Genomic DNA, 23,694 nt, shown 5'->3' on the forward strand with positions numbered 1-23,694 from the left:
ACCTTGCTGATGGCAATGAAGGTATACAATGTCTTCCAAGTGAATTGTCATTGCATAGTCCCAATAGACACTGTAGGAAAAACAATACGAATAAATAAATTAAGATGTTCACAGTCATGGTTTCATAGCTACTAGCAACTTGTAAATAAAGGTAAACTTTTGACAGGAACAGGTGCAACACAGTATTCTTATTGCCACTTAACTCTACATATTTAAATGATCAAAGTCAAAACTATCAAAACATAATTAGTGGAAATATCATAGGACACAAAGAGAGAAATGTCTATAAAAAGTGTTAGTTATTATTATAAACAATGCCATATGCAAATCCAAAAATAGTCATTTATTATAATTAAACTTCTGTGCATAATGCTGTACACCACTTTTAAAATAAAAATATGCATTGTTATAAAGATACATAAAACCATAATATTTGTAGTGTTCCTGCTTATCTGTGACATTTTGTTGATATTTTGCAATTTGTTTCCTTGGCAGGGTTTTACAGAAATTCATGTTAAAAATACTTCTTCCTTTCTTCAGTTCAAGGAGTATCAAAGATTTATTCCTAAATTACTTTACAACATGTGAACCAAAGATTTCAGAATAAGCAGTGACTTCAAATAATGTGCATAAGTAAAACATTTTAATACAAGACATTATGATTTTTATAACTAAACACAGAAACTGCACTAACACTGAATACATCAAATATAATATGTGAAGTAATATAGCAAAGCAAACACCAAAGTGCTTATGATGCCAAAAACTGGCACACTTAAAGCAGCACCCTTGCAAAGTTTTTGAAACTCAGTTCTGTACAGTAAGTCATAAGCATCACTGACAACTAAAACCAGTATCTCTAACAATCAGATTGTATAGCTCAAATGATTTCTAGTCAGAATTGTTTCTATACCGTTTCCTACTCAGGGAATGCACACTTTGCAGCTAGGAGCAATCGCCTAAGGTGATGTGCAGAGAAAAGAACTAAGAATGTATAGTGCCCCAAGGAGTCTTACAGTACACATGACATACTAATCAATAGCCACCTTCTGTATTTTTCATCAAAGTACATTTTAAAACAAGTACTTTTAACAGTTTGTGTTTTAGAAATGAAAGATCAGAAATGTTACCTTAAGTTGTTCAAATTTTACTTCTGGAGTGCAGTGAGTATTAATTTCCTGATTTAGTTTTGAATTGCACGCATGCATGCACACATACACGCATGCTCACACATACACACACACACATTATGATTTAGATCACTTATTTATGAATTCACTGACTGCACGACTGACTCCCTAATGCATTTGCTCATTCTTCTTATTTTGTACCCGCTAATTAATGTTGACAGATGGATTAATAGCTGCATTTGCTGCAGTTGTGATCTGCATATTGTCTTAGACAAACACAGGGATCATATTTTGGTTTTAATAATTAACGGTAATGAATTTTCTTCGTGTTGTATAGTGAGCACCTCCTACTTACTCACTCACCCTTTGCAATTGGTGTGAAGCTTACCTTGAAAAAGCAGGAAAAATTAAATAGTTAAGCGTGGTCTAGCACCAGCTGACCTGCATTCAATTAGCAATTCCAGACCCTTGGGCAGCCAGCTAGGAAGAGACGGGATAAAGCTGTCAATCCGATGAATGAGCTGACTGTAGTAAACCACCAGGAACACAAAAAAAACATACTTGAGAAACAAAGCCAGCCAGTAGAATCATTCTCATAACTACTACATAAAATATATAGAACAAACAATAAAACATATATTGGCTGGCTCTGTAATGTGTATTATGCTTTTGAAAGAATATAATGAGGTGTATTTTACAGTTTGCTACAGATAACTGAGGAAGGGTGTATCCCAAAAGTTTTTATCTTGTTAATAAATTAAGCGTTTCTACTATTGTGGACTTTGTTTCTCAAATAAAGCTGTCAATGTCAGCTCATCCCTACACTGGGAGGAAATGGCAAGGTCTCACTGCATGAGAGCCATGTCTAGGCTAGACAGGTGCAGGCTTATGTGCAAAATGCAGGGAGAAGGAACCAGCCTATCAAGCAGTGCAAATGCACAATACCTACACAGGTGCCTTAGAGAAAGCAAATGTACCCTGTTGCAAGACCTACTGAAGTAGTATCATGGCCAGTTGGACGATTGCCAGGTTAGAGTAGATGCCAATTCATACCTAGGAAAAAACGTTATGTGAAAATGATCACAAATCAGCAAACAAAAAACACATTTGTATTTATATATTACATTTAAAAGCTCCACTGACAACTATTGCTGAAAGCGTATCAAAGAAAGCATGTATTCTAAACAAAGTGATTGATTTTAAATCAAAGGTAACTGGATTTCATTATTGATAACTCCTTGTACCAACTAGTCCAAATCTCAATGACAGGCTCTAAAATATTGGAACTGGTTCTCAGAAATATAGCCTATCAATGCTCAGAACCCACAATTACCAAACTGTTGGACAAATCCTGCCATTTACTCTAGGTGTGAATCCTGAGTTCCCTCAAAACCCCTTCATCCTCAGAGACTGTTCTAAGGCAAATCTACTCCAGCTAACTGATGACATATTGAAATTAAAATACCCTCTTCACCTAGATGACCCTGCTTCATTTGATGCAATTTTCATGGATAAAGTTCATACCCAGCTTCAAGGTAATATTGAGGCCTAATCCAGCTATAAGACATAAATATAGTTTGCCAAATTTAAGAATACCCATTTGGTGAAATCCCAGTAGCAACAAACTGTAAAATAGGAAAAACAAACTCCTAACCCACTAAAGCAAACTTTAACACTCCATCAGCTATGGAACATCTCAAAATGATCAGCAAAGAATGTACAAAGAAAATCAAACCCTCCAAAAGTAGGTATGAATTGTGAATTACCATCCATGCTAAGGAGAACCCAAATGCTTTCTTCAGCTATGTTCTGAACCTAAGAAATAATAACAAACAATTCTGTAAGCTAATACAAAAAAACTTCAGATAGTCATCCCCTAACAACATTGTCAGTATACTAGTGGATAAATTCAACTCTGAATGTATACTCCTATCCTCTCCCAAATTGCTCACAGTATATTAGTATGCCTATACCACCTCCCAATCACCTCTGAGTATCTTAAGTGCTTCAAGACTAAAAATACTCCTTCCATGCTCCCTGACAATGTGTAAGGCTGTCTTCTTCTCAGTGCCAAGCACTGCCTGGTTGAATCCGTACTACATATTTTCTGTCTCAGCCCCTCCACTGGATTACTGCCAGAGACATGGAGAACTGCTGTACTCATATCATTCCCCAAAGGGGGACCCACAACTTACCCAAGCAACTATACCGCTATCAGCCTCACTAGCCTTATCTATACAGCACTGGAGTGTATCACTATGGACCTCATAAACAATGCAATGGCAGTCTTCAAAATCTGGACTTCTACTAATTTGGGTTTGTTAAAGACAGATCCTACTTCTTGAGCCTTGTGGACTTTTTGAGCATTTCACCAAGGCACCACTCTCAGGTAAATCGGTTTTCACAGAATACCTGGAGTTAGCCAAAACTGCTGATATCATCCCACACTCAGCCATTACTGATAAGCTAATCCTATTAAATCTAAACTCCTATTGCTATCCCCTGGATAGCAAAATGGCTCGCTGACAGAACCCAGTCTGTAGGTGTTGCAGGCACTCTATCAGCTTAAAGAGTGGTTATCAGTGGTGTCCCACAGGGATCAGTCCTGGGACCACTCCTCTTTGCTATATATTTCTTTTATCAGAACAATAATAGAAAAGAATGCCTCCTTTGATATGTACTTGGCTAAGCATATGACCCAGTTTGTGAATCCACAGTATTTCCTTACCAAAAACGGTCATGTCCTCCTTGATTTGCCCTGACTACCTTAAAGTACTCTCACTCTTTCCTATTTCCTACTGACCACTGAGAGGAGATCTATGCCTTGCCTAAAGATACTATAAAGATCTATTCTTATGTAACTTCCTACACAGCCACAAAACTAATACCACCCTAAACACCTGCTCAAGAAACCTGAACTTCCAGAAAATAATTAAACTGTACTTGCTGGTAGCATAGATATCTTTCATGCAGAATACCTCTTTTTTTAGAACAGACTCCTCTTGGAGGTTATGCATAGTAGGTCAATGAACACTGCCCTGGTTAAGTTGCTTTTGTCCATGTTGGTTAACTTGTCATTGGTTTGGATCCAAAGTACTGTGGCAGTGCTCTTCCCTGGATCTGGAGTATTATGACAGTGCTCTTCCCTGGATCCGGAGTACTGTGACAGTGCTCTTCCCTGAATCTGAAGTACTGTGAAAGTGCTCTTCCCTGGATCTGGAGTACTGTGACAGTGCTCTTCCCTGGATCCAAAGTACTGTGACAGTGCTCTTCCCTGGATCCGGAGTACTGTGACAGTGCTGTTTCCTGGATCTGGAGTACTGTGACTGTGCTCTTCCCTTGATCGGAAGTACTGTGACAGTGCTCTTCCCCAGATCCAAAGTACTGTGACAGTGCTCTTCCCTGGATCCAAAGTACTGTGATAGTGCTCTTCCCTGGATCCGGAGTACTGTGACAGTGCTGTTTCCTGGATCTGGAGTGCTGTGGCAGTGCTCTTCCTTTGATCAGAAGTACTGTGACACTCCTCTTCCCTGGATCCGAAATATGTTGACAGTGCTCTTCCCTGGATCTGAAGTACTGTGACAGTGCTCTTCCCTAGATCTGGAGTACTGTAACGGTGCTGTTTCCTGGATCCAAAGTACTTTGACAGTTCTCTTCCCTGGATCCGGAGTACTGTAATGGTGCTGTTTCCTGGATCCGAAGTACTTTGACAGTGCTCTTCCCTGGATCTGAAGTACTTTGACAGTGCTCTTCCCTGGATCTGGAGTACTGTAACGGTGCTGTTTCCTGGATCCGAAGTACTTTGACAGTGCTCTTCCCTGGATCCGAAGTACTTTGACAGTGCTCTTCCCTGCTCAAAACTCATGCTGCTTGTTGAAGAGCAGGTGGTATTTTTCAGGTAAGTGGTAAATTAGCCACACATGACTGTTTTCAGAATTTTGCCAAGAATTGGTAGCATAGAGATGGGCTGGAAGTGATTAGTGGATGCTGGTTTATAATCCCTAGGAACAGGTCTGACAAAGGCTAATTTCCAGATGAACAGCACATTGTTGATAGTGAGGAGAAGATTATATATGTGTTTTACAGGGATGACTAAGTAGTCTCTGCAGTGATACAGAAACCATGGGCATAAGTTGGCAGAGCCAACAGGTCAGTCAGCTGGGATTAATTCAAGTAATTAGTTGTTATTTTAGTGAAGTAGGAGGGGGAATGTATTCTGGGGGCTGAGGTCTATTCAGGAGGAACTGATGGGTCTGTAGGGAGGAAGGTAGACTGCAGAATTCCTTAAGAAAGTCATGGTGAAAGGTTGCAAGTTTGACAACTAAGTTGTCCTTGTGTGGAACATAACTTAGGAAGTGCCCTCTCAGTGATTATATTTATCTCTTTCTAGAATGTATTTATAGGTAGGTACTAGACTATCGGCCCTGGGGCCTATACAAGCCCAGCCAAAAAGTTACCCTGGCTTTTGCCACCCAAGAAAATTATTATAGGTTTATAGGTAGGTACTGGGCTATCGGCCCTGGGGCCTATACAAGCCCAGCCAAAAAGATACTTTATTTATTTATTTACTTGAGAATGTAGGAGAGAGGCTTTTTGCCTGTGAATTGTCTTTTTGGTGATATTGTGCAAGTGGATGCCAGGACTTTTTTTTTTTTCAAATTGGCCAAGCTTCATTTCAAAGCTGCATTATTCTTTAAGAGTTTTGGTGAACTGTTTAAATTAGTTGTACTTGAAGAGTCTGCTGATTATGGGGAAATGGTTTATGGCAATGTTAGCTTTATTATGAGAGACTATGGGTGCCCAGTGTATAGTAGAGAGTTACGACTGTTGTCTGGAAAGTTTGTCAGTAAACTTTAGACTGAATGAGATCATCTTAGACAGGTATTTGATTTTCAAGTTATCAGTGATCACTGAAGGTGTGGCAAGATGATGGAGACGATATTGGCAAGGTGGAAGGTTATTATGACATGTATGAGTGAATGGTGATTGGTTTTAAAATTTGATCTTGTTGAGTAGTTACTGGTGATATGTTTTAAAATTGGATCTAGTTGGGCTGCTTACCAGTTAAAGTAGTTTCACATCAGCTAGGAATTCAGGTATGCCCTGGTGAGTAGATGGGTGAAGGGATTAACAAAGGAGAAAACAAATAAATATTACTTGTTTGGAGGCTATTAAAAGAAATAATTGGGGGAATGTAAATAAATATTTTGAATTAAAGTGATGCTGTCTGTTATGAAACAATTTGTACATCTATGACTGACTCACTCAGTCCATATGCCTAGTAATGTTCAATAAATTATCTTGCTTCAGAATATATGTGCATAATGCAAACATATCATTTTAATGTGAAATCCAAACAGTGCTCTGCACATTGTAATATATCCATGCATGTGCTTGCTCCTACGTGGCGCCTAACAATGACTGAGGTATACGTAGTTATAACTGTATCCTGTAGTATTCTGGCATAACTTAAACACCCTAAATCATTTTTGTGCAGGTTTGTGTATGGCTTTGAATAACTGACAGTGACAGTAGAATACCCATATGAAGCAAGGAGGTCACCACTACCCTAGCACTCCCTTGCATATGTACAAAATCAACTGCTGTTAACATACTTTTAAGAGCTTTACAGTCTTGTCATAAGGAGAGAAGGGGTGGTAGCAGCCTAACAATGGGTGTAATGTTGTCGGCACCTTTGTACAGAATTAATGGAGAATGGGATGGGGTTTCCTACTGCCCACCCCATGTGGTGTTTAAACTTATGTTTTACCAGTATTTTCCTTGTTTTGCTCCCACATTGTTTGGTACCAGCCTGTAAACTTGGTCAATGGTATAAAGATATTTTTATGTTATGACTTGATTAGCCTAGGTTTGCTGTATCTATTATATTTGGCACCCTGATGCTTTAGGGGTGACTTGTGTGTCTGTGCAAGACAGGAAGACAGAGACAGTGAGATGAAGGAATGACACGCGTTAACATTTTTAGGCTACATCCACTTACTATCCCATTTAAGGTTAAAAACTCCAGTTGGCAAGTGTATGACCTAATGATACTCGAAAAGTTTGACTACTGCAACACACAATATATACATATATATCAAAGCAAAACTTTAGATACATTTATATCAGTATTGTGGGATTTTCTGGAGATTAAGAGTAAGATTATTCCATAAACTTCTAAATTTTTGTCTTATACGTGTGTGTGTGTGTGTGTGTGTGTGTGTGTGTGTGTGTGTGTGTGTGTGTGTGTGTGTGTGTGTGTGTGTGTGTGTCTGCATGTGTGTGATTCTTTTTGTATTTTTTAATACCTTTAATTAATTATCCCTTAAGACATAGGTGGACTTATACATATGTATATAAAAGAAAACAAACCATATTAACATGTTCTTAATTATAAACATTATACATCACATATCAATCTAACATTACATCAATTGCTCAACTCCTGCCTTCCCTTAAATCTCACTTATCCTCCAAAGCATTATTCTGCATGTGTTGTTCCCATAATATCCATTTTTGTCTATGTAATTTGTTCCTACCATTTTCTAAAGATTCCATCTTCTAGTAATTGCTTTTTGGACAGCCACCAGAATTAAACTTACCAAGGCTTTACTATGTCTAAGCAATTCAGATCTTGTAACTCAACTAAAAAAAAAAAAAAAAACAAAAAAAACTAGTAATAATTTTCACATCCATTTGCTCACCCAGTATTTCTAACAAACTGTTATGTTGCCAGTTACCTCTTTTTCCCCGTCACACCTCCAATATTTGCTGTATACCTCAGGAAAAATTATTTGGAGTCTGATTGCGGTTTAAAAATATCTATGCAAAAACGTCCAAACAAAAATCCTAAATCATCACACATTCAGGAGCCATTCATATGTCCTTCCACTGTTTCCTTGTGAACTCCTTATCCCATCTCTCGTCCTAGTTTCTTCTAACCTCCCTTGAGTTATTCCTAGAGTTATTGTGCAGTATTTACCTACTAATATGCCTACTAATTATCCCTTTTTTAACAGCAGCTTCTGATCTAGATTCAACTAAAAACTCTACCAGAGCAGGTCCTTCACTTAGGATTCCCCTATCCCTTTTGATTTGCCTATATTCTGATCTCAATCCCTGATAGGGAAGGCAGATTCTAGCCTGTAGTCTAAATATCTTCTTGGCCTCTTTCTATTCTGTTACCTTTCTCTGGTTATTTGCTCCCAATACCTTGTTTCCTTTGCCAGTTTTCTCCAATAAATTCCAGCCCCCTCCTGAATATTATTTGTACCTTTAATTGCAGTCATCCCTACTGGCAAAATCTCTTTTCTCCACTCTTATGTTGGCTGGCTTCGTTCTTAAGAATGCTTTCTGCTACTTTATGAATATAATATTCCATATGGCTGTTGTTATTCCCGTTAAGGATCTGCATACCAAATCCCCCTCTCTCTCCTTATGTGTTGTTTTCTCTGTTTCATTATCCCTTTCCACTTTAAACTATAACTTTATGCTTGTGTTACATACATGAGCCTTAACTGTGTATCTGTAAGGGTCTAGGACTATTCACTGAAAGCACATTTCACTGAAACACATTTCATTGAAAGTTATATACAGCCTTTTCCCCACTGTAGTGTGACCCTGGAGTTAGAAATATATAGTAAGGGGGGGGGGGCGTGTTAAACACTTTGGAGAAAAAATGGATTGTTAAACTGGGAGGTCTCTTTCAACCAGGACTTAATGAGCATCTTTAATTGATCACATGTCCTATGCATTTTGTATTTAAAGAATTTATTAATGTGTTGTTATTCATTTTGATGAAGGCTATGTACCTATACAGCCGAAACCGGTTGGTGCCATTGTATGCTGGTCTTTCTACTTTTTTGTAGTGCATTCACTATTGAGACCGTGAAGCTGCTGTACTCACAGAGTTTTCTGCTGTTCTAGTTCTTTGCTTTTCTCTGCGGTTGGCCTGTGGCACCCACTGTACTCAGGATGTAGTTTTGTAGTCTTAGTTTGCTCTCCTGGGGACCCCGTTTGGAATACTTTACCATTTTCTCCATAAATTGAATGAGTTGGATTTTATTGATCAATAAATAACATTTGGATGTCTTCCTCACTCTGTAGCGTTTTGCGGTATGCGTGGGCCGTTTCTTCTTTTCAAGAAATATTCATTTCATCTAGCTACGGCCTTCCAGTGAGATTATATCAGCTTGAACATATTGAGAACATATTCCTGGGCTTTAACGCATTTCTTGCGACAACTTAACTTTTCTGGTAACATTTCCGCTTTGGCTTTTGGTTTCTTTCATTTGAAACGCCATTACTGGATTTTTGGTAACTAATTAATTTGTTTCTTTTTGGCTGTTGTGTGTATAACTGTTGGTGTCATTCTTTGGACTTTCTTTTCATCGGATCAAGACAAGGGCGATGATTTTTTTATATGTTTCACACTACTATTGGGGCCAGTATATTTAAACAGTAGTTCAGCATGAGCGATGTAACTAAGGCAGGTTGTGCTTGGTATTCCATCTTAAACATGCAAGTGTGGACATAAATATACTTTTGGATCTACAGAATCATTTGCCTTACCGATCTATGTCTTCAGATTGATAACTTTGGTTTATTTACTACAACAAGTATTTGTACTGGAAGAAACAAGGATGGTCAATGTGATTTACAGACTGGGGGGACTTTGCTCATTTTTGAAACTGGTTCACTTATGAACAGTGCCTAATCGATCATAGGCTGTTACATATTTTCTTGTATTAATGGATTTAATATCTTGTACCTTTATATATTTCTCTAGTCTATTGACTATTACATATTTGATCCTATTAGATTAGTTAAATATTTTGTGTTTTTTCACTTTTCTATGAAGATTGTTTATGCCATCAGTTTTGTAAGCATTGGCATTATTCATTTAAGGTTTTCAGGGACTCTAGTCTTTTGGTTGGATAGACCCATGATTTGGATTTATCCTTACAGATATGCATAACTGGCTGGACCTAGAGGATCATGCTATTTTTGTCTTACATTTAGAAATAACTATATCTCATGTTTATAATTACATTTCTTGAATGTTGATTAATATCAACACATAAGCTAAGCTTCTTATGGTCATCTCTTGAAAAGCTTGTATTGGACCACATTACTGTTTATTATTTTTTAGCTTAGCTCCATGAATTTTGGCCTTGGGGCACAGCATTAGTGGGTCCCTTCATTCAATTCCTATTGATGTTCCCATTTTCATCCCTACACTAGTCACTGTTGACTATTGATTCTGGAAACAATTTGTATAATATTACATTTGGATTTTGGACGTCTTTTCTATAGACCTGGAGCTTATTGGTTCACACAATGATCAGCTTATGGCCTATTGTTTTATATGATACAGTATTATGGGTTGTATATTATTTTTTATCTTATCTTTGTGACCATATTATTCTGGGCCTAGTGTGATGATCTATGTATGAATAGGCCATGGTCTTATAGTCTTTTAAATACATAAAAGATACATTATAATATATAATATAATATAATATATATAATATATATAATAATAATAATATCAACTGGTGAATAAATAAGAAATTGATGATTTTGTGATGAATTGTGATGAAATGGTAGAGGAGGAACCCTTTAGAGGAGGAAGAGGGAAGGCCCCCAAGATCAGTAAGGTAGACTGAACAGAACATATTTGGGAGGCAATGAGGCACATAGGCAATAGGGGACAGGGACACACGTACAGATAAGAGGGAAACTGCCCATGTAGAACAAGGCAACAGGTACAAACATAGCTATCACTGTATCTGGATAGCTATATTGACAACAATTTTTTTAGGTGAGGAGTTTTATTTTATTTAGAAGTCAAAAATACAAGCAAATGACAACAGCAAGATAGTGTTGGATGTGGATGATTTGACTATGATGGCACACTTACATGTAACATGTTTAATTTACACGTGATTTTTTTTAAATTTTTTTAATATTTATTTTTTACTGATTTATTTTTTAATCTTTTTTTAAGGGTTTTTTTTTTATGTTTAATTTATAAACCCAGGATTAAATATATGATTATATATAGGATTATATTGGAAATTATTATATTTTTGAAATTATTTTAAAAGAAAAAAATACAAAGGAAATAGAAGGAAAATGAAGAAATAAGTACCTAAGTAAAGCCCTTTAATTTTTAATTTTTTTTAATTTTTAAAACAGCATGATATTTTTTTATACATGGACCTGCACTTTAAATATTAAAAAAGGGAAAAAGATTTTTAGAATGAAATGAAAAAAGAAGTTAAAGTTTTGAAAAATGAAAGAGATGAAAGGGGGTGGAGGGGTTTTGAGGGATTGAAGGACTGGTGGGGGAGGATGATGGACCATTTTGAGGAGGGGTTGAGATACCAATATGCATCTATCTATACCATGAGGATACATGAAGACAAACAACATCTTTACTTACATGGAACACTTGGATAGATCTTTACTTGAAGATAATTTGATTCAAGATTCTATAGACCTTGATTTATATAGGATCCAGAGGTTCTTGGGAGATACCCAAAGATATACAAAAGTATAAAACCCATACAGATAAGATTGATAAACCCCCTCAATCAAAAGGCACTTGAAACCTCCAGTGCTTTGTGGATTGACAATAGAAAGCTCTGACAAATTGATACCCCCATATTACTAATAGACTCATGGGATTTTATATACTCATTGCTACCATGCCCTATTTTGGAAAATTTTAATTTGGAAAAAATTTATGATTGTTCCCTTTTCATTACCATAGTATTTAAAGATCTTTTTTATTAAATAGTTTAAAAGTACAGAATTTAAATTGTTACATTGACTTTAGATTAGTGTTAGAATACATAGACTACTGACTTCAAATTACTAATTTTAGATATTTCGGAGATATTTACCATCAGATTGGGGGTGTGGCTATGGGAGATATGTGCCCAGATATATATCATCAAATTGGGATCAGGATATACCCAAATGATTTAAATCATCATCAGTATTATAAAATAATAATGTTTGTTTTTTTTTTTGATGTTTTGTATTTGAAACAATTTTGAATATAGCACAGATTGAGGAATTATACATTATACATATACTATATACAATTTCTTAGGTTATTTATATAAATTAAAGCATACATTATATAAACTACCTTGATATTACTATTATATTAACAGAGAAGTTAAAAGATATATAAAAGGCAAGAAGTAAAGAAAAGTTGTTTATAGTTTCTATGTACATATATAAAGTGGTTCTTTCCAAAATGAGAATTAATTTTATTAAGAATATTTCAGAAGAAGCCATCCAATTATTGACAAGAATGAACCATTAAGGGAAATGGATGAAAGTTTGGGATGACCAAAGACAACTGGTGGAATGTAAGCATGAAATGGATAAAAGGAAAAATGAAAATCATAATACTCATTACCTATTGTTTAAATTAGGAATGTAAAAACTAACAGACTCAAAATAAAAGCTGAAAATTTACAAATGGTTAAACTAAAAATATTATTTAAGATAAAAACCAAATATTGGATACAAATATTGGATAATGACAGTTGGATTGATATTTAAGGATGTGTGTGGATTGTGATTGGATTCAAAGGGCATACATGAGGTTTGGAAAAATCTTTTCAAAAATGTTTTTCAGATTCAATTAAAATTCAACCTTTAAGGAGGGTGATAAAGAAAATTTTATTTTAAAGATGATAATGATGTGAAGGATTTGTCTTCATTTCTGGAGAAAGGGATATAATGAATAAACAGGTGGGGGTGAAGATAGGGAGATGGGGGGTTTACCTGTTGGGCCAGAAAGGGTTTGGTTGGGAGTTGTATTTGAGCGGGCCTTACTTACCTTATAAGGCGGGAGGTCCAGTCGTATTGTCCTATGAGCATAGCCCGGATATCAGGCACTTTAAAAGGAATGATAATAATGCCCTAACGATTATACAGCAATATGATGAGAAGCTAAGATTATGGAATAGGAATGCAAGGAAGAGGCGATATTGGATATTTGGAGATTAGAATTTAAATTTTGGATAATATAGAGAGTTGGCAGCTTAGATGCCAGCGTGCAGAGGGATGATTAGGAGAATATCTATCAAGCCATGGATGCCTTAAGTAATTTCAAACAACCATCAAATTGCTTTGAAGATAATGTTCATAACAAGCCATCTTTCTCGATTTAAGCCATTTAGCCATTTTATTTAAACATATATGTAGTATTCCATTTATTTATTATTTTATTTATTTTTTTATTTTTTTTTATTTTATTATTTAATTTATTAATATTAGCATATAATAATTATATTTTTATTTATTTATTATATATTTATTTTTATATATTATATTATATTTAAATTTATATTTAAATTTATTTATTATGGTTATATATTTATTATTATTATATTATATTCTTTTTATTATTATTATTATTTATATATTATATATATATATATATTATTATATTCATATATATATATGTATTAGTATTATGTTATTTTATACAAAGTTTAAATTATACATATTACTGATTTAATATTTATATTTTATTTAAAAGCATATATTCTTTATAAGTTTTCAAAAGTTATTAAATTTTTCTATTTATTTATATATCAATTAATAAGAATATTCTAAAGCCAAAAAAAATATTTGCTATTCAAGTTTTCTAATGGAATTGTATTTAATTGTCTGATATTTTAATTAGTCAATGCGGCGGCTCAATCCAATTTTTTCTTTCAATTATAATTGTCTCTGTGATCTGTGATTTTTTCTGGTCTCAATATATTTAAGAAGTGAAGGCAATGTTCTGTGTTTATATATTTCTTTTTGTTTTTGATCTGGTGACAGACTTTGATTTATAGCCTGGTTGGAATTCTATTTTAATTTTCTATTCGGATTTCTATCTTTTATATATTCTGGAATTGTCCTTGTTGGTGAGAGAGAGAGATTGATTTCTAATAGCTTTCTATCCTTTTTTTATGTAATGAGTTTTAAAAGATTTTTTGAGTTTCTGTTGTTATTGTGTTTAGGTTATTTTAAGTTTATTATTTTTTTAGGATTGGTTTAGTGTTTTTTATTATTTTATTATTGATATTGGGTTTTTATTTGACTTTTATTTTTGACTTATCACTTCTGATCTGGGACTTGGACCCATTTTACTTGGAAATAATTTAAGCTTTTGATGCTTGCTTGTCCTGATGACTTATCAGTCCTTGGACTAGGCACATATGGAAAGAATGTTAAATAACAATTGGCTTTGCAAGCTTTCTTTTGAGGAAGGCAGCTTTTTTAAACATAAATGTCAAAAGACAATGTTTAGCACTTTACAACCTTTTTGATGTAATAAAATTATGCATTAAATCAATGCAACACAAAAGTGCTTCAGCACAACACTCTTACACTTTTGGAGGATCATAGACAAGGAGATAGAATCCATCACCCAGTTATGTGATATTGCCAAAAAGTACGAAGGACAACCCATATATCATAGTAGTCTTAAGAATCTTGGTAAAGAGTTGATCAATCTGGAAACCCAGTTCAAGGAACAAAAGAAAAAGAAGTTCCTTAGGGACTTAGTGGATTATGATAAAGAGGACCCCTTTAACATTCATAGGTTCATAGATTAGTACTAGGCTAACTGCCCTTTTGAGCCATTTGAAGCCTAGCCAGTTACCCTATGTGAGAATCAAACCCTGCACCTTGTGTCTTTAAGGTAAACACATTAACCATTATGCTATCCATCCTTACTGGTAAGGATAAACATGTTCGATTTACCCAACATAATCGGATACCTTTTAAAAGGAAACGTACTAAATCTATTTTAAAAAAGGGCTCCATACACAACACAGATACATCAAGCGAGGAATCATCCTCTGGTTTAGATACTGATTCAGTGGGTGCCACTAGCTCCCTTGCTATGAAAAGAAGGAATTCTACTGCCCTACAGGATTTACACCTAGGAGAAGGGGGGGGGCAGGAAACACCATGGAAGTAGACAATATGGAGACTTTGCTCCAAATGTTTGTACACAAGGAACAAATGTAAATATAACTAATATTTCTACACATACCCTCACTGCCTCAAATGTTGAAATTCTGAATAAAGGACTATCATTCATACCTGTTTTTTTTTTTTTTTGTTTCTGAAGAAAATTTTGTTAATGATATACTTTAATTCTGCAAGAATCTTAATTTAAAATTATTCTTTCAGGAACAGACAACCTCAAAGATAAATGAAGACTTTAAATATCACAAGTCTTCTTTTATACCCCCTATGAATTAGAATGTGTCCTTATTTCAAAATGCTATTATAATGGATCTTCACTTTCAGTTTAGGAACCATAGTCCCTTGGCGAACAATATATCCAAAACATCTATGGACAATATCATCAAGTTAGCCAATAACCATGAGTTAGTTATTATAGGGGCCGACAAGGGAGGGGCTGTAGTTGTACAAGATTGGCATCAGTATGATAAGGAAGCTAACAGACAGCTGTCTGATGTACGATATTATACTCGCCTTAGTATCAACCCCACCCACTTCTTTAAACAAAAAATTGATTTCCTTTCTTTAGGAATAGAAGAAGGTATTATTAGCAATAACAACAAAACACAATTGACCATAACTAACCCATGTCCACAATACATATATTTTCTGCCGAAAATACATAAATATCCAAAAAAAAAACCCTTTTAGACCTATTGTCTCTGGCAGAAATTCACTCACTGAACCTCTGTCCCTTTTCCTTTCCAAATATCTGCAACCACTTCTGAAATGTGTTAGAGCACGTATCAGAGACACCACAGAATTTCTTCAGATCATTTCTGAGGTACAATTAGAACCAGATTGCTTGATATGTACATTAGCTGTTACATCTCTCTGTACCAGTATTCCACACTGGGCAGGGTTAGAAGCCTTAGAATATTGGTTAAATAAAACAGAAATGTACAAACCAGGTTTTAATACACTGCTACTGTGTCTGACTGAACATGTGCTCATGAAGAACATATTTTTCTATCAGGACAAATGCTTCTTACAGATAAAAGGTACAGCTATGGGAGCATCTTTTGCACCAATATATGCCGACTTATTTATGGCTTATATTGAAGAACAGATTATTTATGATAATTCCCATAACTTATATATAGAAGAAATGGACATTTGGAGGAGATACTTGGATGATTTCTGGTTGGTGTGGAGATCGGATACAAAATACCTTTTGGAATTCATCACATATCTAAATGAGAACAAATGGAGAATTGAATTCACAGTCAACTATGATAAAAACAAATTTTTTTTTGGATGTTTTGGTCTCAAGAGCAATTGACCACACATTGACCACTGAAGTCTATCAGAAATTTCCCGAAAATAATTTGCTTCTCCATGCCACCAGCTTTCATCCACCCCATATCTGTAAGAATATTCCTAAATCTCAATTCATGAGAATGAAATGCATCTGTTCCAATAGTAACACGTATACACATTTTAGGGATGATTTAGTGCTTATATTCAGGGACAGAGGTTACAAAATGGGTCAAGTTTTACATACATAACATGTGGTAGACAATATGGAGTGTGAGAACCTTCTTCTTTATAAAGAAAAGGGTGACAGAGGTGGTGGGCCCCCAAGATTAATTACCACTTATGGACGCAACATCAAGGTACTAATGAATATTGTACAACATCACTGGAATATCTTGACATGTGAAACTAGACTGAGTGAACTGTTGGGTGACAGATGTCTGTTCTCATTTAGGAAAGATAAAAATCTTGCTGCATTTTTTAACCATTTCAAACATGGGCAGTCTCCCAATACAAAACCAACCCAAGCTACCTTGTTAGGTGACCCTTTAATTAGTTGCCACTCTTGTGGCCATTGCGTGCACTGCCCCAGGACATTAAAAACTATAAGTTTAAAAGTTTTATAAGTTTCAGTAGTCAAAATACCCCCAAGTCTATGATATTCGATTTTTTGCCAATTGCACTTCTGATTGGGTGATTTACTTAGCTAGTTGTAACTGTTCAGCATTCTACATAGGGAAAACTTCCAGACCTCTTAAATTCAGAATATCTGAACACCTCAGCGAGATAAAACACCACAAAGAAACTAATGCCCTTTATAAGCATACCCTGTTACATAAAAAATGCCAGTTTTAATTTCACTATCACTGACAAAATCATGAGACCCAGGAATAATAAATTGGGTTGGCATGATTTCTTAAATACTATGGAGAAAAAATGGATTGTTAAACTGGGAGGTCTCTTTAAACCAGGACTTAATGAGCATCTTTAATTGATCACATGTCCTATGCATTTTGTATTTAAAGTATTTCTTAATTTGTTGTTATTCACACTGATGAAGGCTATGTACCTAGACAGTCGAAACCAATTTGTTTTTTAAGAATACTTTTATTAAAGTATTTTTTGGTGCCATTGTATGCTGGTCTTTCTACTTTTTTGAAGTGTATTCACCTTTTGAGACCGTGCAGCTGCCGTACTCGCAGAGTTTTCTGCTGTTCGGGCACCTCCTCCCACATTGGGGGTGTGGGTGGCATAGCCTCCCACCTATTTTAAATATTTTAAACTATATACATGGATACTTGCAATTTCAATAAACTACTCTTTTCTAAACTTAATATATATATCCAAACTATGTGGAGAGCTATGCCCCCCTCCCACTTACTATATATTCTACTTCCAGGGTCGCACTACAGTGGGGAAAAGGCCATATATAACTTTCAGTGAAATGTGTTTCAGTGAATTGTGTTTTCAGTGAATTGTGCTTTCAGTGATTTGTGCACAGTCATCTGAGTATCAGTGAAATGTGCTTTCAGTGAATAGTCCTAGACCCATCTCTAAAATATCCCTTCAAATCAGGTAATCCTAAACTACCCTGTTCTGTTGGAAAGATCAGCTTATCCCACTTGACCCTTGTCCTCTTTCCCTGTAAAATAAATCCCTTCAAGTCTTTATTAATTATTTAAAAAATGCGACCGAACACATCAAATATAAGACAGATGCTCTGAGTCCAGAAACAGTCCACCAGTCAATAAAAATATCCAAAAAAAGTTTATTTTGTCAAATACTTAAGACGAACATAAAAATACTTAGAATATATCCACTTATCACAATAAGTCATGAGTGCTTTCATCTCTGACAATTCAGAGACTTTATCAAAGTGGAAAACAACCAGAGAAGCACCATTAAATAACACACCCCTAGTTAAATTCAACCAATAAAATAGTACAGCTAATTAAGACAACACCAAAGCTAAATACACATAACTTCATAACGCAAATAAGCAAAACCTGAAAAATATGTAAATAAAAATAAATATCATTCTTTATAAATGTTAAATAGATTCTCTTTTATCATTACGGAGGTTCCTCCAGCAATTAGTATAATGTACTTTCATTTCCCTTTGCCCCTGATATTCTGCTAAATAGCCCTCCTGCAATACTTTCTTTATCAAATTCACATATTTCCAAATGTGTTTCTTCTAGCACTGCTGTTTACACTCTGCAATTCTTAATAGGATTCAGTAGACTTCCCATTTTGTCTATACTTGTGAAGCTATTCATGTTCCAAAATAATATGGATTGTGAAGTCACTGTGAAAAGAAATTATTATTCTTACCTATTATATATGACAGCTTTTTTAAAAGTGTATTTACAGCTTTTATGTTATATGCACCCACTGTGTTTGGCAGGTCAATCTTTTATACAGCTGTTTCCTGTCACATTCATTTAAATCTATGTCACAGCTTACAAGACTTTTGATATAATGAAAACCATCATAAAAACACAAACCCACCCAAAGATTGCCCCCATAACCCATTAACTTAAAACAAACACCCCATATTTGATACATTTTCAAATAATGAAGTCCTAAATTGATGGCTGTACCCATAGGCATTATCTGACATAATATTAAGGTTAGCTAAGCTAAGACTCATATTATAGCGTGTGATCCTATTTACAATAACTGCTGTCTGATCTTGTCTTATCTTTATTCCCCTTTCAAATGTAAAAAACAGCTTTGTATGCTTTCAGAAAACAGTAAATTTTGACTTTCATTGTCTACCCTGTAGTCAGCTTAACTCCATGACAGAAAAATGTACAGTTGCCCTCAGCTGCAGAATTCTCAACTTACAGTGAACATTTATTTGCTAAAGGAAAACTTTACATTACATTCAGTGTTCTGTTATTTACTTGCTTACACAAAGACTTGTTATTAAGTCAAGGACCTTAATCCAAACATTCAACTTTGCAAAAAGTAAGAGAAAACATGGCAATTATGTATATATTATAATCTGTACACTTTTAAACCCAATCCCTACCTCAAAACCCCCCAAATTACAGCAAATTAACTTAATACAATGTAATGCCTACATTTCATAAAACTAAAAAGAAGAAAAAAATAAAGAAAAAAACACTTGTTTACTTTAGCATCTTTATCACATACAACAATATCAGAAATGCTTTACTATATAACATGCAATTTATGTCATAAAATGTGTTATACAAACATTAAGAACAAAAATTGTTTTACTTACACTTACTTTCCCTTTTTCCCTTCTCTTTAGTGTCCTTCCCAGCATTAATGACATGAAGTGGGGTATATGCTTCTCAGTCCCCCACAAGTTTAACAAAGTCATCAAAACTTCAGTCTTTCCACTTTTTCTTGTAAAGCCATATTGCATAAATATGACAGATGTTTCATAATATAAGATTTGTTCACTAATTTCAGTGTTTCTGATCTTCGTCCTGTTCATCTCCATCACCCAACCACAGCCTGTGGTTCAGGTCCATGGTACTACTGATTTTTCTACTCACCTCCTGTGTTTTAATCTGTCTCTCAAGCATTTCCCTTTGGAACACTGGAAAAGTTTTCACTGGTAAAGTCTCTCTATAAGCTTTAATATTAGAGTCCCCTTCTGTTTGATGGCTCACTTTTTGTTGAGAAAACTTTTGTATTTCCTCCTTAGCCTGTTTTGCATCAAAAATTAATTTGATCCTCCAGGAAAAAAAATATTCCGAAGAAAGCTAGATGCACTAACTTGAATCTCATATCTGCCTCTCAACATTCCTTGATTGCAGGGATAAATTTGCTTCTCTTTTGTCTGGTGTATGGTGAGTAATAATTTCCCACAAACACTCTATTGTCTCCAATTTTGTAAGGATTTGCCCTTCTGCCACAGTTTTGTCTGGATCAACTTTGTTTTGCTGGTATGATTTCACCTTTAATAATGCAAGGCTTGGTTCCTTTCTCATGCTCAGGTTTGGAACATACATACAATGTGCCCTTTCAATTAACAAATACTGCTGTGGAATGCCAGTCCAGTTGTTTGTTTGTACTTTCATAAAATGAATACAGTCTGTTCCTTGAGCTGTTTCATACTCATCCAGCCTTTTCTTCATTTCACCTTCTGATTTTTGCAGTTTTATCAATCCATCTGAATAGCTGTTTAAATTTTCTTCCATTTCCAGCCTTTTTTATTTGAGTTGATATACTCCTTCAAAGTGTTGTTTATTTTAATCAGCTCTGAACACATTTGATTTATTTTTTCCTCTAGATTACTGGAAGCCACATCTTGCACCAAAGATGGAACCTGAAATCCTTTTTGCTGAATAGCTGAAGGATTCTTCCCAATCAGTGTTTTCTGTTTAATTTTCTATCTGATTTTCTTTCAGGCTCTCTAAGTTTCTTCTTTGTTGGCATTCAAGAGGTGTAGTTACTAGCCAGTAACTGAATTTACTAAAACTGGCAGAGTTACTTGCCCTTATCTCTTAGTTCTTTTTTTCATACTGGGAGTACTGAAATTAAGCTGTTGATCAGTGTGTAGCCAACTTGGAAGTGCTCTACTTTTATGCATTATTAATATTTATTTTTAGTATCAGATTCACCGATCTAGTGTTAGCATCTCCATTAGTGTGCTCCAGACATAGGCTTTCTAACAGAAATTGATTAGATACTGCCTTATCAAGTAGGCAGAGATTACCTTTAAGTAACCTAAAAGAATAAAATACAATGAGACTTCCTGACAACATTTTGAATAGTTTGGGTTTTCATGCCCTATGATTTTCCTAATAAGGAACTGTTGCACCTTTTCAATTTCTTTCACTTGGCTCATTTGAAGTCTACAAATGCATCCAATGTTTTGTATCCAGTATCTGCTGAGAATGGCAAAAAAAGTGTTGCAATGACCTTCCATTTGAGTTACTAGTCATGACTTTAGAATTAGACAGGCTACAGAATATGTTTTCCTAACTTCAGAAGATACACAGTGGTCAAAGTTTAAACTTTCATCTACTATTGCCTTTAGATCTTTAATGTTTGTACCAGTTATGATAATATGACATTTTTTTATTGTCATAATGTATGTCCTTTTTGCCAAATCTCACAATACAATATTTATTGATATCAAGGGTGAGGTCATTACTGTTGTATGAGCAAATTAACATTTCTCAACCTTTTTCAACATCTGTGTCTGCAAAGATTAATTAAAATGAGAAATGGCCACAGTACACAGCACTATGGAACACAACTGGCAATCCTGGTAGGATAATCTCCTTACCTTCGCTTGCTGTGTCCTGACAGGGTTCCACTGTGATGTGTTGGAAAGATGACAAGAGTGGATAATAGCATACTTTTACATATTTCACACTGGGAGAAGTATGTAAGGGTCCATTGTTCTACAGATATCAATGTTTGATTAGCAGTCCCTGCTGACACTGAACATTAAGTCTTTTCTGCAATTCTGCAATGAAAGGCATTGCATTCTAAGATGGGTAGAATGAGGAGCACACCCTTGGTTCAGAAGTAATAGCATTACATTATTCATATTTTCTAGCAAAAATGTCAATTTTCTACTAGTACCAGGCTTACAATCTCTATATTAGTGATCAGCAGTCCAAATATTGATCACTAATGTGAGACACTAGGCTTTTCATACTAAAGACTGAGATTGCTCTACATTGGAGATTTCTTTTCCCCAAGATAGTGCAATATCTTTCATGTTGGGAAGGTGAAGGGAGCTAACCCCACATGCAAAAATGCTCTTGATGGCATTTTTTTATCTTCAGTGGTCCATAGTTGAATGATTCCAACATTGTGTGATTAGTGTTCAGTGAATTAATCAGAAATCCATCAGATATTTATTAGGGATCCAAGCTGTACTTTAAGAATGTAATACACTTCATAAAACATATGTTCTAGTCAAGCCATGTCCTCGAAAAAAGATCCACTCCAGTATAATCATACTCCAAGTACAAACAAAAACAAAACAAAAACGTCACTGGGAACTGCTGCTATGCACAAAATAAAAAAATATTAAAAAAAACAAGGTAAAATAAGGGTGGGTGGCTTTTCGGGCTAAATCCTTCATCAGACAAAGTCTCTCTCACTCATTACATTTTTTCACAATGCACTGTATAATCATAAGTGATCACCCAATCACATAACTTTAAATTTAGGGTGATTACAATGTATTTCAAAAAAAGAGAGTGGTGATATATTTAGTGAAAAACAGAGGCTATAGAAAAATGTGGCTTTTTAGATTTAACAGCCCATGTTAAACCTGGGCTGATGACATGGGTACCCCACCAACAAACTCTAAAAAACAGGCGGCGTTTTTTTTATTGTATAGGTTTAAATGTGTGTGTGTGTTTAATTGTTGAATGACACAATTAAGACAACCTAATAAGAAAGGGCGCTTTTTATTTTATTTTGTTAAACTGTTTATATTTTAAAATGTAATGTTTTGTTTTGTTACTTGTCTGATGAAGGGTTGGATACTCCAAGTACAGCAACATTCCTTCTATACTATGATTAGTATGGGAATGTTACAGCAAATTATTTTTTTAATTTATTTAATTAATTTATTTATTTATCCTTTTTTGTCCATATTAGTTCCATTAGGTTAATGGCCCCTTTTCAGGGGAGACCTAAGGTGGTATTTATACTTCTATGGGAAATTTAGCCAGGGCATCAGGGAACTTCCCCTACTCTTGGTAGTCGGGGGAAGGATTTGTGTGTTACACATCTTGACTTCCTGTTTCCTGTCCAGGCACAGAGGCAGCAAGGAGGAACAGGAAGAAAATATGGCTGATTCAGCTTTGGCCGAAAATAAAGTGGAGGTTGATGAAAAAGTAGATGAAGTTTTTTTCTGATGCTGTGGGTGCAAAAAAACTGATAGTGGAAGAAAGGGAGATTGTAGCTGTAACAGAGATGGATTCAGAATATAACTTTCAGAGGAGATTGTTTGAAGGAGAGACAGTTACCTCTGAGAAATGCATAATTACAACCCTCCAATTGGGAGGGTTGCGGGATGATTATTTAGAAGAAATGGTAAACCAAAGTGAACCAGAAAGTGGATCAGCAATTTCATGGAGTGACATCATGGAAAAAAATAGAAGAAAAAGGGGAAGAACAGACTGTGCCAGAAAAAGTTCAGGAGACAAAAACTTATGCACAAACTGTTGGCGAAGGAGCAAAGAAGAAAGAAGAAATAAAAGAAACAAAAAAAGAAGTATACAGTACATGTGAGCAGTAA

The 23,694-nt window shown here is 35.1% G+C and overlaps 1 protein-coding gene across 1 annotated transcript in view; it reads right to left on the reverse strand.

Moving 5' to 3' along the window:
* SGSM1 (small G protein signaling modulator 1) overlaps nucleotides 1-23,694 on the reverse strand; it is a 1,353,076-nt gene that overhangs the window by 630,906 nt on the left and 698,476 nt on the right. The window contains exon 8 of the mRNA XM_044068489.1: nucleotides 3-70. Within this exon, the coding sequence (XP_043924424.1) occupies nucleotides 3-70 (68 nt within the window). The remainder of the gene's footprint in view (nucleotides 1-2; nucleotides 71-23,694) is intronic.

The sequence above is a fragment of the Protopterus annectens genome, chromosome 4.part0, assembly GCF_019279795.1.
Source record: "Protopterus annectens isolate FY-2018-M chromosome 4.part0, PAN1.0, whole genome shotgun sequence".
NCBI classification, from domain to species: Eukaryota; Metazoa; Chordata; order Ceratodontiformes; family Protopteridae; genus Protopterus; species Protopterus annectens.